The 18,667-nt window shown below is 35.0% G+C and overlaps 1 protein-coding gene across 3 annotated transcripts in view; it reads left to right on the top strand.

Moving 5' to 3' along the window:
* SHTN1 (shootin 1) overlaps positions 1 to 18,667 on the top strand; it is a 106,245-nt gene that overhangs the window by 85,215 nt on the left and 2,363 nt on the right. For 2 of the 3 annotated variants that reach the window (XM_074295703.1, XM_074295702.1), the window contains exons 15-16: positions 303 to 423; positions 3,725 to 3,917. The exons of the other annotated variant lie outside the window; for it this stretch is intronic. In XM_074295703.1, the coding sequence (XP_074151804.1) occupies positions 303 to 423; positions 3,725 to 3,917 (314 nt within the window). The remainder of the gene's footprint in view (positions 1 to 302; positions 424 to 3,724; positions 3,918 to 18,667) is intronic. 3 annotated transcript variants of the gene reach the window in all.

Below are 18,667 nucleotides of genomic sequence, written 5' to 3'. Positions count from 1 at the left end.
TGCAGGAAGTAGTTCATAAAGAAATACAGTTTTTGTCTTCTTTCCACATGAAACTTACCATCTACATCTTCAATAGCATCTTTTAAATTTCTAAAAAGGTCATAGGTAAAAGAGATCCTTACTGTGTTCTACGGAATTCAAACCACTTTTTTGTTCTCTTTTGGTTCTGTAACAGATATTTGTGTTTTGTTTCTAAATTCCATTCAAATTCTGGTAATGATTTTGTTGTTTGAATTTTTAAATTTCTCTGTGTTGTATTAAGACATTAATCTTTTGTTTGTTTTGTTTTGTTTTTACTTTAGGAGACACTTAACACATCTGCTAGTTCAAGAAACTTAAAATCTCTTGATACTGAAAACAGTGAAACTGAGTTAGAAAGAATTTTACGCCGCAGAAAGGTGACAACAGAGCCAGATAGCAGTAGTAAGCTGGTTTGAATTCTTCACAGTCCTAATCTTCAATTTCTATAGTATCTGTCTTTAAATTAGCTCTTTAAATATGAAAAAATCTCTAATTATTGAGCAAATTTTCTAATGTGAGTGAGAAGTATTGGGTGGACACTTGAGGAAGTTAAGACCCAGAGAAGTAAGTCATTTCTTCCTCTCTCTCTGGGTCAGTTGGATTAGGCAATATCTAAAATCTATGCTACCTTTAACTTTCTGTGATTAATATCACTACTAGTAATGACATATGTATATGGCAATTTACATATATTTTCATGTTTATCTTTAAAATAATCTTGACTTAGTAATAAGTTTTATTACCTTTATTTTGTAAACTAAGAGCAGAAAATCAGAGAAATCGTGTTCATTGCCCAATGTCACTATATAACCATTTTACATCAATTAAAGTCTTATAATTCAGGTCATAGTTTAAAGGCATTAGGCGAATTTATTGATTAGTGGAATTATAGTGTGCCTTTGAACAAGTCACTTTATCTTTGTAAACCTCAGCTTCCTGATCTGTAATATCCTGATCTGTAAAATGAGGGTATTAGAATAGATGATTTTGAGGTCTCTTCCAACTCTAACATTCTATGATTCCATAGAATGTAAGAAAAAAAGAAAACCTCAGTCCTTAAAGACTTTGAAGCAGCTTTTAAGATTTTGTTTTTGCCACATAAGAAATTAGCCATCACCTTTTGCAAAGCCTTTGAATATTAACCTAGAGAAGAGTAACCAAGAGGAATAGGTAATCATAGAGGGAAACCTATTTCTCTTATGATAGAAGTGATTCCCATTGGATTTCATTACCAGTTTTACTGCTATTAATGATTTTCTTAAAAGAAACTAAATTTAATGGACTTTAAACTAGGGAAACACTTAAGATTTTGATGTTTGATCTGTCACTGAAAGAGTATTTTATACTTGAAAAAAAAAAGCACATCTGAGTCTCTTCTGCCAGCTAATGGAGAAGTTTGTTGATCTCTCTACCCTTTTACTTTGAGATTTTCATCTTAAATTTTGCCTAACTTTCCTTTTAACTTTTTTTGCTTTCAGTCAGTTTTATTTTATTGCCTTTTCGTTTCCCCCCCATACTAACTAAATACCTTTAAATATTGTTCTAATTCCAAAAACTTATAATTACTCCCTTCCTAAACGTATCTTTGAAACCTGAATGAAATAAAACTAGATTCCTGTTTCTCAGTATGACTATGACTCAAACTATTAGCAAAATGGTTAGCAAGGTTCCTTGCTGTCCACATTTTCCCATCCTTATGTAGACAAACAGAAGATGACCCTCTAAAAGCAGTAAGTGGAAGAAGTGTCAGAAAGAAAATGCTTCTCAGTAAGTTTTTTTCAATAGAAATGAAAAGTTTTCCAGTGTGCTAATGAGATTTAAATACGGAGGAAAGAATAAGAGACCACTTGGTACAGTGATTTAACACCAGATTTGGTGTCAGAAGAGCTCAGTCTATATTCCAGTACTATTACTTATTACCTGTGTAATCTTGGACAAATCGATTGCCCTCTCTAGATTTTTGATTTTGTTTTCTTTGTTATATGAGTATATTGGACTGGGTCATCTCTCAGATCCCAGTCAGCTTTGTATCTATGAAATTTACTTTTAATTGTGTAGAGGATGTCAAGAGCAAATTTATAGGCATGGTCAGAATTAGAAGGAAAAAGGACTCTTTGAATTCCCTCCATCTTCTAGAAGCAAAAGGAGGACCTTATTAAGATTATGACCTGACAGGTGTGTTTGTCTATAGTGAAAAGAAAGTGGATATCACTATGTACAGCGTATTATCTGCACACAAAAACTTATAGAAGTATAGATGTATTCAAATGTAAGGTGACAGACAGAAAACAGGAATATTATAATGAGAAATACACAGAGTGGCTGGGAGCAGGGTTGAGGCTAGTAGAACCCAAATCCTAAATTGCAGCTGCCTCCAGTGGCCTGTTAAAATGTATTTTCCTTTAAAACACTTCATATGGCTCTAATTGTCATTCCCACATTTTACCTAGTAATTTGGTCTACAAAATTGGTCTTTTAGAGAGCAGCAAGTGCCTCTCAAAAAAACATTGGGAAGCTTATACAGGATGAAGAAAAGTCCAACTTAACCATTATGTATTTTTCTTTATTTCTTTTTAGATGTAGGAAAAGCAAGGGCTCGCCTACTCCCCCTCCTCCTTAATAAGGCTTCAGTTACGGAATGAGCAGCGGGAACTAGTGTATTCAGAATTGAGGAAAGAAGAAATGCAGATTATGTGGCTTAAGGCAGTCTCCTTACAGCTATATTCACTCTTTTATTGACCTTAATACCATCTCTTTATTTTCATGCCTACAACATGAAGGGCGAAGGAAAATCAGGATGTTTAATTACCTCACCTGATTGACTCCTACCCTCTCTCTCTCTTTATCTCTAGGCAAACTAGAAAAGGGTAGTGTTTTCTACTACACTAGTGCTTGCTCATATTCTTGTGACATGGATCTGGACTTTCTGGGGATTTAAAAAGTTTTCAGGGGCACAAACAAACAAATGATAAATTTCTGCTATGAGGAAAATCAATAGATAACAGCTTTTAACATGAGGCTATTTATTGATGAATAATAAATATTGAAACTAATAATTCACGAAGTATTAATAATTATAATAGCCAGTGAACTAAAATCTTATTCTATAGTCTTTGAATAAATACCTTGCTAGAGATCAGTAAAGTCTAGACCTCTTAATTTATCTCTTAATTTCTCCACCCATTTTCTCCATGTTAAAAGGAAATAAATCCACTTCTCATTCACATTGAAAATGAAATATTTTATAAAAGCCATTTTATATTAGAGAAGCCTTATGAGCCTTTTAAAAGAAGTCTTTTCCCTTTTCCATTAAAAATGAGGAGCTGTGTTATGTGAAGAATTAACTTTTTGAAGGATAAAGAGTTCCTTCAAAGAGGATTGCTAGTAAATGAGAGCTTTAAAACAGAGTTTTTAATCCTCCTAGAGCAGCATAGACTCTGGTCAGGGAAATGACCAGGTGAACTTTCAAAGGACAATACAGAAGACCTAGAGTTGTTCCCTCTGTACCACTTTAAAAGCTGTAGAAGTAGAACAGATTTCCAAAAGGAATGTTTTTCATTATGTTTTTGAGATTTCAGCTGTTCTGTATGCAGTACACCCAATTTGACCAGGTCTAGGCATTTTCATCTAAACTATTTTTCAATACCCTATACACAGGCATAACCCATAATTGTTAAACTTTAGGTATGTGTTTGGTTTTAAGGTCCAACGGGGATATTAGCCACTTCAGAGTCCAAATCCATGCCAGTGTTGGGTTCTGTATCCAGTGTAACAAAAACTGCATTGAACAAGAAAACTCTGGAGGCAGAATTCAACAGCCCGGCCCCCAAAACACCTGAGCCAGGTGGAGGGCCTCATAAACTGGAAGGAGGCACAAGTTCCAAGGTTACATTTCAGTAAGTAATGATGTACTTTTTTATGTAGTATGTAGCAGAGTTTGTGATTACTAACTTATATACTTGTTTGTGTTTTTTTTTTTTCCTTTCTGGAAAATTTTCTAGATAGTCAATAAGTACTTGAAATTGAACAGTTGCTTCCTTTAGCATCTCTTCTGTCTTCATTTGAAGTCATATTCCTATTATAGGCAATAAAACTCCATTGAATTCCTTCAAGACTGATGGAAACTACATTCTTCCTGTTCCTTTCCCTGAATTCCTTTTTCCCTAAATTGAATAGTAACCAGTTTCTTCTGTATTAAAATTTGATCTTGAAAATACTGAATAAAGAAACAACTTTGCTTGTTTTAAGTTATATGGGATTTAATATTTTTTTTCAAGATTTACATATTTCAAGATTTCACCTATCTTAAGTCAGTGCTTGACAAGCTCAAGAAGACAGTAGACAGATATCCCAGAGATCTGTTTAAAAATACCTATTTTCATATTCTCATTTTCTAACCATTGGAGAAGATTTATCAGCAGAGAACACTGAACTATCCCAAGAGGGAAAATAGGTTAGTAAAGAGATGTGGTTCAATAGACCTGGATCTTCAAAGTGCCACTGTCAGCATCAAGGAGTTAATCCTGCTACAGAAGTCTATGTTTCCAACAGATCCGGTAGAGGATCATTTTGTTTTCTAACAATGCCAGGCTCTTTTCGAAGTTAGTCTACAGTTTTGCTTCAGTTCTCTTGCCAGGATGTCATCTGGTTTGTCACTTAAAGAAAAGGAAGTAGGTGAGACAAATCAGATCAGCAGAATATTGTAATCATGGTTAATTAAACCTCTGATTTCCTGTTCCACCAGGAGAGAAAGGACCCATTTTTTGTACTTCGGGCTGTCTTACTTAGTTCAAAGGGTGAATCCTGGACAAATGAACTGGAAATTCAATTTGGGTCTATTTTTACCAAATGGTATTTTTTTCCCCCACTGCTACATTCTCTGATTGCCGTTGTTAACCTTTCTGTACCTCCCTGTCTGCTCCTCCCCCCACCCTTTTTCAAAATGAAAGACTTTCTTTGCTGACTTATGGTTTTAGCTAATTTCATTTTGTTTTCAAAAGCACATTTCTTTTTTCCTCCAGGAATGTTTCCCATCATTTTGACTGGAATCATTTAGACAGAAAGATGATCCATACTCACCTTTCATCTTTCTGTTTAAATTTGTTTAATACCTTATTTGGCATCAACAATCTGGCTGCAGTAGAACCAATATCCAGACACAAAAGCCACTGGGTTGAGACAAGTTAATTTCTGAGAAATGCTTCAGAATGTGTGTGTATATGTGTGTATGTGTGTGTATGTGTATGTGTGTGTGTATAGATTTTTTTCCCCTCTACCATATTACACAGATAATCTTAATCAGAAAATACTGCAACTCCTTCCACCTTTTGTCTGCCTTTTATTCAACAAAAGTAAGTGGAAATTACATTTCCAAGAAAGGAAATGAAATAATTGCAGGCCCACAGTCTGCAGAATGTGTGGTGAATTGACAGTGAAAAGGATCCGTGTGTTGACAGACACAGTTGTTAGATGCTTTAAAGGCATATGTGAAGCTCAATTTATTTCTCATCTTGCCTGTTCAATGACTGCCTAAGAGACACATTTCAATTTAATTTATCTACTTAAAGCACTAATACAAATACTGTGTATTGCTGTGTTAACTTTTCAACTTTGTAACCTAATGCTTGATTATTTAGTTCTTGACATTCTTTAGCTGAAATGATTAAATGGCCCATATTTTTCATATTGACAGTCAATTAATGAATAATAGCACCATCCTGAAAAACCCATTTCTTAAGTACAATTACACTACTTAAACAAGGCCAGGGATTTTTTTTTTTTAACATGGTAATTATTTACTTCTCAAACCGATAGAGTTCATCCATTTGTGTACAATCTGGTCCCTTCGTATCTAAATGAAGTTTAACCTAACAGTGACAGAAGACTGAAATGTGAAACTGCAGGGTTTATAAGTAGCACTTCATGAATTCTAGTTTAGCCACTAGGCTTTCTGGTCTCTTTTTTAATTTATATGCCTAGAGGGTCTTGTTCTTGAATTAGAATCCAAGGACCTGGCTTGGATTCATATTCTGTCTCTTCACTTTTTTGTATGACCTTGAACAAGTCACAGCCTCTCCAGTACTCATCATCCTCTTCACTAACAGGAAGGCTTGGCCTGAATAATCTGAGTTTCATTACAACTCTTGAATCTTTCCATCTGCTTTCTTCACTCCAAATTAAGATATTTCTCTTGCCTTGCAACAAAAAGCTTGACAGAATATTTGAGGTCCTTTGTCTACACTTGAAATTTACTTATGTTGTCTGCAAACTATCACTTAATTTTGGAGTTGGCACTGGCAATTCTGGACAGAGGTGGCCACAGATGGCAGACTTAGTTCAGACTTACTTCAGCACCTTTATATACCTCTCCAAACCTCAGTATCCCCATCTGTAAAATGGGCATAATAACATTTGTATTATTTGACTTGTAAAGTTGTTGTGGAAATGTGCATTTGGAAAACTTTGTAAAGAATAGTTATTATAAGTTATTATTTTCCATGTGTTATCAGCTTTTGTTAAGAAGTCTTCTGAATAAACTATAGACTGTTATAATTCTTGAGATATAAAGCCCTTGATTAGTGGAATTCTGAGATAGGAAGTTATTGGATTCCCCTTCCCTGGATGCTACTTTGCTGAGAGACAAAACAACATTAGCAAAAAGAAGAGGAGATTATTGATGAAGACTTGATGGGGATGCCCTTGCCTTGGTAGAATTTCATCCAAATCCTTAAAGCTGCTTCTGCAGGCCTTTACAATAAAAGGATCAAGATTTCCTGCCCTCAATCTGTGATTCTGTGACAGTGTTCTTTGTCTTTGTTTTGTGGCTATTAGAAACATTATAGGAAAGAAAAAAAAAACCCAGTTTTGGAGAGCTTAATGAATCCAGAATCGAGCTGCTTATCTATTAAGAGTCTTGACCCTTCCTAGCCATTTGGCTGCCTCATCTATAAAATGGGGATAACACAGCATTTATCTCCCAGGGTTGTTGTGAGAATCAAATGACATAATATTTGTAAGACCCTTTGCAAACTCAGAAGCCCAGTGAAAAGAGAGCTAGGATGATTTGTATTACTATCATCATTATTACTGTCATCATGATTGTTGTTATTGAAGTTATAGAATTATCCTATTGCAATGGAAAGGGCATTATACCTGGAAATCTGGAGTTCTGGGTTCAAATCACAGCTCCATTACTTAATCAGCTGTGTGACTAAGAACAAGTTATTTTTTTTTTTCAGCTTTTTAATCTGTTGGAAATACGGTGATAATAATTGCAGAAACTACTTCATAGCATTATTATGAGAAAAATTCTTTGTAAACCACAGAGTAAAAATATAAATTAAAAATACTGTCATTACTTAGCCTTTTTGTTCATCTTACTACTGAGATAGCTACCTGGCACAGTATATAGAATGATGGAATTGGAATCAGGAAAATCAGAGTTCAAATCCTACCTCAAATAGTTGCTAATTGTATGGTCCTGAGCAAGTCACTTAACTACTCGACCTCAGTTTTCTCATTTATAAAATGGGGTTGTTAATAGTACCTGACCTTACAAGGATGTTGTGAGGACCAAATGAGATAACATGTATAAAGCACTTTGCAAACTTTAAAGTGCTACATTAATGCTGGCTATTGTTCTTGTTATAGCTGCAGCCTCTTATCACTACCACTATAACTTGTGAATCTGCAAAAGCAGAGATAAAATATTTTCAGAATTTCCTTGCAAGACTGAATTAATTAACACTATTATGACCATCTTGTCAAAGCAAATACACCCATTTATTAGGACTTATGAATACTATTTTAATTATTTTTGCAAAACATTTACATTACATATTACCTCATCCATTAAATATAAGTTATTTGTTTTTAGATCTGCTTTTTTGCTTCTAGTGCAAGATTTCATGAGCATGTAAACAATATCAAGAATATTGCTGTTTTCAAGTTCTTTATAAATATTCCTTTAAATATGGTGTAGTTCCAATATAATCATATAATAGAGGCAGATCAATTTTATGAAGTTAGAATAGCTACACTAAAATATATTATTTCAAACTATTTGAGGGAATCAGGGAAGACTAGCCCATGTTCAGAAAAAATTTAAATCTTTTATTTAAAAAGGGAATGTCATTTTATTACTTTCCAAAATATACTGTACCTGAGAATAAGCTAATGTAGCGAGACTTATTCAAGAGACCTAGTTTTCATAACTAAAACAAAATTGTTTTGTCATTAGTATGTAGGGGGCAATTAGAAACAGGAATGTTTAAAAAGAAAATAAAATACAGAAGCTTTCTTTTTTTTTTTTCCTTGAACAAGGTTTTTTGGGGATCAGGAAACAGCACTATTAAGATTTCAACAGATGGAGAAATCTAATTAGTAACTTGGTCACAAAAAAAGATAAAAAATTTTAAGAGTGAAAAGGGAAAGTAAAAAGCCAGCATTACTCTAGTATATTGTTTTAAAAGTGGCATTAGTATTTATATCAAAAGCCTGTATAAATATTTTTTTTTCTTTTTCTGAGGCTGGGGTTAAGTGACTTGCCCAGGGTCACACAGCTAGGAAGTGTTAAGTGTCTGAGATCTGATTTGAACTCTGGTCCTCCTGAATTCAAGGCTGGTACTCGATCCACTGCACCATCTAGCTTCCCCCCCTCTCATAAATATTAAGATAGCTTTAAATGTTTTATTTATATATCACTTCATACTTTTTTAAAAAGGGCTCCCATGTTTTATTATGGCATTTTATCGTAACACATATAGTCTCTTTATTCCTTATACTGGTAAAAGAATACAGAATGACAATTTGGGTTTTTCCCTTCATTATCACAGGGGACATAAAAGGGGAAAATATGGTTAAATTGTAACAGGAGTGAATTAAATTAGATTTATAGAAATAAGCTGAATGAAGGATGGTAGATACTGAAACAGTTTCTCCCCAGAGATGAATAGGAATAACTTAGTAAACATTGAAAGATAATGCTGTGGGACAATTAACAACTATCCCCTTCCTACTGGGGGAGAGAGAAAAGAGCTCTGATTTCTGAGTTCTCCATCCACCTGACTCTATGGCCATTGCACATTTATACTCGTGGGTCCAAGGGTGGGGAAGGCCTGCTTTTTATTCCAGGACAGTGAATTCCTTTTTCAAAGCCCACTCCTGGGTTTCCCCTTCTCTTTCTTTCCTTCTCTGTGACTGGCCTAGAGCAAATATAATTAGAAGGTAAACTTGCTAGGGAAACAAAGCAAAACCAAAAAGTAATTTGGCACAAAACCCCAGGAATTCAGATGACTTGGGAGAAGGCCAGAATGGATTAGTGAAAAGTCTATCATAAAATAATTGTATAGAAATCCAGTTATGATTATTTTCAAATGTGTAAAAAAATCGAGAGCCGGAGTAAATGAGGATAGTATAATCTAGGATTATACCTTTAGATGGGGAAGGCATTTGCACATTTTCTAATCCAACCAGCTCACTCCATGGATGAGGAAACCCAGGCCCTGAGAGATTAAATGATTTGCCTATTTTCCTATGTAGAAGTGACAGGGTCAGGATTTGAACTGAGGTCCATTTGACACCAAATCCACTCCTTTTTCCACTGGGCCCTACTGCTTTCAGTCTTCTTGAATAAACAGTAAACATTTCTTGAAATTATCCTTCTATTCACACAGAAACTTTTTGTTTCTGCTTATAAAGGTCAAGCCCCTGTTTGAATCATCACAGATTCCGAATTAGTGAGTTTCTACTCACAAAGCCAAAGGAAAAAGGCTTGTGGATTTGAATTATCCATCACTGTGGGCTGTCTGTGCTTTCTGTTCCCTTTATTACAGATAATTGAGTTACCTATGTTTCTTCAAGGGATTGTTTAAACTTTTTACCCTTTGACTGTTTTGATTATTGTTTTATTTGTTTGGTGTTTATGTGGTTTTCTGAGCAGCACTATAGCATAGTAGATTTTTTTAAAGTGTCCATTTATTTTTGTAAAGACAAAGATCAATTTTCACATACTTATATTTGTGGTATTGGCAGTGTGAGCTCCTGGAGACTGTTCCATGAAAGGAAGCCCTGCTTTCCCAGAGTTATGCTATTTAATGACCATTTTATTCTTAGGGATGACTTCAGGACATCTCTACCTTGTGGGTCAATATGAAGGTCTAGTCTAGCTCCTCTTGTCAGGATAAGCAAAAGTCCTTGCCCCACGTTGGGCGCCAATTGTAGCGAGCTGTTGTCTCCAGAAGCTGCTGGATCGCCCTCTGGGAAGAGATCTGCTGTGTCTACTCAAGTCTCTCAGACAGATTCTTCTTCCTGTAGTGAACCGTTATCTCCAGGCAGTTGCTGTTAACTCTTGTCTAGAGAAGTGACTTCCCTTCCTGCAGAGAGCCCCGTCAGGCCTGATGTAATGCAGAGACTTCTCCTATCTCTGGAGTGGTATCCTCTTTTATCCTCCCAGAGAATGGGTGTGTATGGATAATGCAAGGGCTTCTGGGAAGAACCACTTCAACCAATGAGCTTGCTCCTTCTAGGATTCCTAAGGTGTAAACTCCCTTTACAGGTCTGAGCCAGAGAACTGTCAAGTCAACCTGAGTTCTCACCTTGTAATTGTCCAGACAACCTGAGTTCTCACCTAGTAATCCTAACAGGTCAAGATTATTTTTCTTCATCCCTTCCTTCTTTCCTCCCTCCCTTCTTCCCATCCTTCCTGCCTTCTTTCCCCTCCCCTTCTTTGTGTCTTTCTCTCCCAACCTAGTCTTTCATGGGGAATCACCAAGGACTTCACCAAAGAGACTTCTGGAGAGCAGGCACCTAAGACAGGAATTCCCAAGGAGATCCTGATTTCCCCATGTACTTTCAGAGTGAAAATCATGGAGTTAGGAAGACCTGAGTTTAAATTTCTTTTTTGATACAAAATGTTTAAATGGGCCACTACAAAGTCTCCATGCTCACTATGCCTCCCCTCCCCTCTTCTGGAAAACTAAAAGTTGCAGGTTAGGTTCAGGTATATGTTACTAGAGGGAAAGGGCTTACCAGGCATTCCCTACTCCAGTGAAAATCATCAAAAGAGTGAATGAATGAACATATAAAGTAAAAATGATAACCTATCTCTAATAATAACCAGAATATGTTTTTGGTGAATATTAGATAACAGAAAACTTCAGTCTTTTCAAAAAACATAAGTTTTATAGTCATGTAGGTGATGAATGGGATTTTTTTTTTTTGCCTTGTCTGTAGGGTAGTATGTCAGGCCAGGCTAATTACTCAATTGAAGTTGGAGCTTCAGTATTTATTTTTCCTATAAATCTGTTTCAGGAAGATTAGTATCATATCAAACTTAGTGAGACATGAAGGTTCATCGATTATTGGGTTGTGGTTTTTGTTGGTTTTTTGTTTTTTGTTTTTACATCATTAACTGGAAAAGTCAACTCAGAATTTTAACTGTTTTTCTGACTGATTATCAGAGAATACTAATAGTCCTTTATGATGTAAAAAACATCACAGCTGGAATGAGAAGACCTGGATTCTAGTCACTGCCCTGTCACAAACTGGCTGTGGCCTCAGGCAAATATTTTAGCCTCTCTGTTTCTTGATTTCCTTATCTGTAAAATGGAGAAGTGCTTGTATTAGATACTTCATAGTGGGTTTTATGAAAAAATACTGATGAAGTTTTTTGTAATGAAGGGCTGTGTGATTATAAGTTGCTGCCCAATTCAATTCCTGTCTACCTAAATTAACAAGAATGCAGTCTCTGTTCCTGTGAATGGAGGCTTAAGCCTCAAAAGCAGGGCAAGTTTTCTAAATATTTCTCAAACTCACAGATGTCTAGCTATAAGCTTTTCCACTTGATCCAGATCTCCTTTTTAATTAGTTAGATAAATGGGATGGAAGAAGAGCATCACCTTCTGTCCCAAAAAGATAAAAAGATTCATTGTTATAACTATAGGATTTTGATCTTCATTTTTTAAAGATTCACTTTTTATTTTCAGTTGTTTTTCATATTGATGATATTCTTGTAGGTATTTGACATAAAATCAATATTCATAGACCAAAGAATAGTGAATAAAAAAACAATTTTAGATGTTCTCGCATATAAAACTTTTCTATTAGCCAAAAAATGAACTTGGTTAACATTCATATTCGTAAGAAAAAGGATGATTGAGTTATTGTTTGACATTTAATATTTTTCAACTTTATTACTTCCCATATGATATTAATTTTTTAAAAAGTTGAAATGACTGAATCATTGGTTTGAAGTTGCCAAACCTGATTAAAACCACCAAATAGAAATTAAGGGTCTGAACTCTGTTTTAGGGAAACTTGGTATATAATTATCTCTCTAAATATTATCTCAGCTGGAATTTAATTTGGATGGACACACAACTATTTCTTAAGAAGTCTCTAGGTAATGTTTTGTTCAGCAGGAAACCCCAGAGGTTCTCCTGGCGCCTATGGTGCACACTTACATTTAAAAAAAAGAAAAAAGGTATGCTTTCACACCGCTGCTCCCACCATGAGACTAAGGCTTGGTCTTCCTCCTCTTTCTTTTTTTAATGTGTGTTCACCTTCTCTGTACTTAGTAAACATTGGTTTCTGGGCAGTAGACAACTTGGTTAGCAGAATGAGCTGCAGAGAAAGTCCAGCCTAATCTGATGATCTGGTACAATTAAAGGATTTGCTCTCCTCTCTGCTGTAATCTTAGTACCACTGAATTGTCTACTCACACTGCAGGAAACAGCTCTGCCTCAGCAAGATGCAACTACAAAGGTTTTCCATGTGCAGCTTGTACATGGGCAATTAAGTTTTAACAACAAAATTAGGAGAACAACTGGATGTCCTGGAAGTTGAGATTCTTTTTTCTCCCCTACCCCCAATTCCAGTTCCCCACCTCCTCTCTACCTTAACCCTCCAAAATACACACACATACACACACTACACACACACACACACACACACACACACACTTTCTGCATATTTGCTTATTACAGAACTCTTCATGTGCTCCTAGAAAGATTGTTTAATAATTGTATAAGGGTTCTTGATAGCACCTTCCCATCAGTTGTCACGGACATATGCATGGTGAAAAAAATATATGTAATGAAAAAAATATACGTAGTGAAAAACTGGTGTTTTAAAATGCTCCTTGGTTTTTCCAAAAATATAAATACCTCAGCAAATTAATTTTGTTCTGTGTAACATTCACTTCTTATTCAAAGCATTGGTAATTGCCAGAGACTTAGCATAGGATATCTTATTTCTTTCTACATAGAGAACTGAGCACAAAGATAAATCCTAAGGTATTTGCTTTTGCTTTGGTATTTTTTTCATCACCTTTCAGCAGTTTTGCAAGATCTCAGTCTGCACTTTGGATATATTTAACATAGAGAAAACAAAATTAATTTAATTTTTAAAAATAACTAAAGAGACAAATCTAAGATTATTTTGAGTTGCAGAGCAAATGAAAATCTGCACTAATGGAGAAATGTCCATGATGGGAATGAGAAATTTTTCTACTAATGCCATCACAGGTCTAGTCCTAACCAAGTAAATGAATAAATAAATGACCAATTAAAAATGTGACCTCCTAAAACCAAAATGTAATTTTAGGCTCACAGGACCAAGTAAATTGTTGGGGTTTTTTATTTGTTTGTTTGTTTGTTTTTTGTTTATTTAGTTTAGTGATAAGGCATAACATTTGGGAAAACAAAAAAAAAAACCAACTAATGTTATAAGTCTAAAAAGCTATTGTTACAGAATCTAATTGTTTTTGGAGTTTAGAACAAAAACATAAGAATTTTGAGAAAGATGATCTTTTTTGGGGGGAACAAATATATATGTGATTATAAAGAATATACCACATAAAGCATGTGGGAGACTTTATTCTTTTTAAGTCCCTGTTTTTAAGCAATGCTTAGATTTTCAAAGTGAGTTACATACCTAAACTGTAATAGTATTATAAGGGTGTACAGATTGAACCTATTTGTCTAATTTTTCAAGCTTTTGGATAAACTAAAATATCTGAAACCTATGTTCTTCTTTGGCTTATTGTATGTAGGTATTATAAGCAAGTAGAAATCAAGGTCACACAGATTTCAGCACCTTTGTCACCAGTTCAACCCTGCAAACGTTGATTAGGCACCCACTGTTTGCACTACAAATATGAAGCTAAAGTGTGATTAATTGTGCTCAGTTGTATTTTAAGGACTCCAGGTTTTTATGTTTAGCTAAATTGTGGCACCACCAGAAAAGTGGTTTTTTTGTTTGTTTGTTTGGTTGGTTGGTTGGTTGGGGTTTTTTTGTTTGTTTGTTTTAAGAAGGAAAGAATTGGCAGTAGGCATTATTTGTGGGGTCATTGCTGTTGATAAATCCTGTGCATTTTAAAAAAGAATATGAAATTGTGAAGTACATCTGTACATTTATTCACTTAAAAAATAATGCTGCTGAGTAGCTATGGCATCCTTGTCATGTTTTAGCCACATAGGTGTTATAGAAATGAAATCTAAGAATAATCTCCAGGATAAATACAAATGAAACTTTTAGGTTTTTGTGTGTGTGTGTGTATACATACACACACACACACACACACACACACACACACACACACACACACACACACACACATATAAACCTGTGATCACTATTCCGTTTTTCTGCTAAACTGTTTTTTCAGAATTAAGGAACATTATTTCTCTCCCTTCTCCCAGAAGACAGCAAGGGGCCCAAAATGCAGAATTAAATTTTCCTTTTCATCTGAAACAGGCTCTTTAAAAAAAAATCACAGAAACATGCATGTTGTTCATTAAAGTTATATCTTTTACTTGAAACTTTTTTGTCACATTTTAACACAGGGAGAGATTCTTCAAGTGTATTAGAAGGCCCTGAAAAGCAGGATTTCTAAAAGAGACAATATAGCCATCTCTGCCATCACGGCATTGCTGTCTAACTGCTGTTGTAACTGGGTGAAGGACCAGAATAAAATATGTAAGAGGGATTTCTAGCCTCTCATTCTTTGTTGTTGTTGTCTTAAATCTTGGGAAAGTATAAAATAGATGTGTTCTCTGGAGTTTTTCTAGTAAACTATTTTATAAAGACAGATTTAAATCTTTCAGTTTTCTGTCCATGAAGGTGGTAAATATGATTGCCATTTTATTGTAAATGAAACAGAGTTCAAACTGTCTGGCTGTTTGTCATTTGCTGGACCACTGCCATGCACTAATGCAGACGCCCTACTGCGAGCCCAGAGAAGAACTATACTTTGATTCACCAGATTGTGTTAAATAGTCCAGCTGTTGAGATTTGAAAGATAGTTCCCTTCGAAGTGAAATAAAAATGAACTTGGCATTTATTCCAGAGACCGTTTTTGTACTGTTTGGCAATCAGCTTTTCAGAGGTAGCATTTTATAAAATAACTCTCACTGCTTAAAAGTTATATTCACTGTAATGTTCAAAATGTCCCACCTTGTATTATCAGTAAAATTAAGCTTGAGTGATATGTGGAATTTGCATAAAATGAGCATTTTCCCCCTTCATTTCATGAGCTTTGATTGTTTTCAATTGAGCTCAGAACCATATCTATTAGGGCTTGTTTGGGCATTAGTTAATATGAATTGCAGCAGAAACGTTAGCTTGGATGTTGTTGAATATAATTGGAACATAGAAAGTTGATTTTGAAAGGAATTTCAATAAATACAAACAATGATGTGCTTTTAAAAATCTAGAGTGCTGAATTTTGTCAAACAGGGAAATTCACCAATTCCCCCAAGTTCCACTGGGCCAAAATGATTTTCATTTGTTATGATTCTTCCAGCCACAATACCTTTGAAGCCAAGTCTTTCCTATCAGAAAATGACACCATCTTTGAAATTCAGCATGATATTGTGTTTTCTTGTTGTAGAAAAATAGTCCATACTTAATAGTCCATCAGGATGTACCTATGATGTCAGCCCTGGAGAGGATTTTTATATTGTCAGATCAATTGGACTTGGGGTTTTTTATCTTATAAAACTTTCTAAACACAAGCCCCGAAAGTCACCCATTAGAAGTATCTAAATTAATTGGATTTATTGAATAGCACCAAATAATAAAATAATTTCTTTAAAATCAGAAGGCTCCTATTCAAGGCCAGCTGTAACATTTATTATCTATTAGGCAAGTTATTGCCTCTAGCTTAAACCTCATTTTCCTTATCTATTAAATGAGCAGGGTGAATTAAGAACCTTTCCAACGCTGAACGTTTTATGAATCTATGGAGAGGGCATTGAACTGAGTGAGTACCCTCCCTATTGTATGACTTTGCCCAAAGTACTAGGTCTAAGGGCTTTCATCTATAAAATGAAGGTATTGATTTAATACATCTCTATATGGCCCCTTTCTAGCTTTATAATTCTGTGAGACTAATGTTATATTTCAGCACCCATTCCTTTAATTAGATCAAGTAGGTTTTGCATTGCATAGGGTAATAATAGATGAGAATTCCCACGAATATTGTATTTTTTTACTTGTTTTCATTTTCCTTAGAGGATTAATAAAAGCATATAAAATGAAACTCAGATACAGTATGTAATAATTGTTATGCAGCACATGAACTGCTTTTGGCATGAACAAGACAGTGAAATTTGGAGTGATCTTAAGTAGTGTTATCAGACTTTTAGAGAAAAAAATAAAGCAAATTTTGTTTAAGAGTAGAGTATTTGTTTCTGATGATCACTCTTTCCATAGAGAGTGTATAATCCTTTATCATGAGATATAAATATCAGCAGCATAGGGAACATTCTAAAATGAACAAAGGCCAAACTCCAAAGGGAAGTCTTGACTACCAGTTAAGCAGACTTGGAAGTGGGGAAGTTTGGTGGTGAAGCCAGACTGATAGTTTGGAAAAGCTAAAAGAAAAGAAGTGATTCATCTTTAAAAACTACAAATTGCCTTCCTACCGAGGGATTTTAAAAAGTATGCCATTTCAAATTCTGGGAATCTCCCACAACATGGAATATTTACCCCATGGTAAAGAGAGTATAATGCTAGCAATGAACCCTGTAATGTGAGGTACACCATGGTACATGAACAGACCCAGAGAGGCTGTAATCTTAACTAATGGCAAATTTGTGATTAACTAGCTAGATCAGTAACTTTTCATCCTTAACTCTTCTAATCACCCTTTTCCTTTGGCTAACATTCTAGATTGGCCATCACTAGTTTTTTTGGTTTTTTTGTTTTTTTCCCCCCTAAATTCCTACCTCATTGATAGAATTTAACTATAAATTAAAAGAAATGAAGTATTCATTAGTAACTGAAAGAAGATTAAATTCTACCTCTAAACCATAGCAATTAATAGCTATGATTCATTCATTCTATATTTGTTAGTAATTCTGACAAAGAATGACAAACCAACATGCTGGTTTGGGATGATTAAAAAACAAAAAACACCTCATAACAACTTAAATGGCACAATTAATTGTCTTGTGAAAGGAAGTAATTGGGGGGGGGGGGAGAAGTTTCTAGGGCTCATCATAACAAAACTTTTTTGACTACCTAGAGTCCTCCAAAGTTCATTCATTTCAACCTCTAAGAGCTTAAGGTCTCATTTATTAATAGAGACCACCTGTGAAGGTATTTTTGAGAAAAAATGGTACAAGAAAGCCAATAGGGTTGCTTTTTTTTTCATTCTGGTCATAAATGGGAGGTAAAACCTCAACAATAAGGTTTGGGTATGCAGCTTCCCTAGCATAAAATAAGCCAATTGTCCAAGCACTGGGACTTAATTAAAAAAAAAAAAAAAAAAAAAAAAAAAAAAAGTAAAATTGAAAAGTTAGCATCACAACCATCAGGAAAGCTGTCTTGGACAGAGTTAGTCATCCAAGTTTCCAAGTTATGGAGATCTAACAAGCAAATTTGATGTGTGCGGTAGGTACAGAATAGACCCTCAAATCAACTTTGAAATCCATCATGTAAAAAATTAAAACAGGAAATAAACAGATTGAGTTGAGTGGGTAGAGGAATAATTTGAAGATGAATGCATATGGTAGCTTCTTTTTTCGATGAGTAAATTTATTAATTAGGTGGAAAAGTATTTTTCTGGGCTGTCAGAGAAAGGCATGTGTTAAACTTTGGTGTCCCATAAACCTTGGGACCATGGTCTTAGTAGCCCTCTCCTAGTTATGGCCTATTCTCTAACATGTAGAATAGATAAGGGAGTTCTGTACTATTCAGTAATTGAGAGGGGGCCTGCAAAATCTGTTGATGGAAAAAAATGCAGACTGCTCAGACTGAGAAATAGGAACTCAAAAAACAATTTCAAGAGAGGAAAAGAAAGGACTACAACTTCAGATAGGCAAGAAACCTACCTAAGTACACTCAGCAAACATTTCAGGTCTCTTGGTTTTGGAAGTGAGCCTCGGTTCCAGAATTCTAAAAAATGATATTAGTAAAGTTTCTATGCTTAAGATTTGAGATTTCTTCTGTATGTGCTTTTAACCTCTTTGTGTGTGGGGGGAGGGGGGGACTGTTTCCATACTCTACAGCAGTTTTAACCAAATTGCTCCACTTGATAATGTCAAAAACTGGTGTCAAGTTTCCTTCAAGATCATTGTCATAAAGCAATCTATCTATATTGGGGCAAGCATTTATCTTAGCAGTGAGCAGAAGTGCCCAAGCA

This window comes from Sminthopsis crassicaudata, chromosome 2 (genome assembly GCF_048593235.1).
Source record: "Sminthopsis crassicaudata isolate SCR6 chromosome 2, ASM4859323v1, whole genome shotgun sequence".
Classification (NCBI taxonomy): Eukaryota; Metazoa; Chordata; class Mammalia; order Dasyuromorphia; family Dasyuridae; genus Sminthopsis; species Sminthopsis crassicaudata.
The sequence above is the reverse complement of the archived record's forward strand: the minus strand, read 5'-3'. Positions and strand labels throughout refer to the sequence as shown.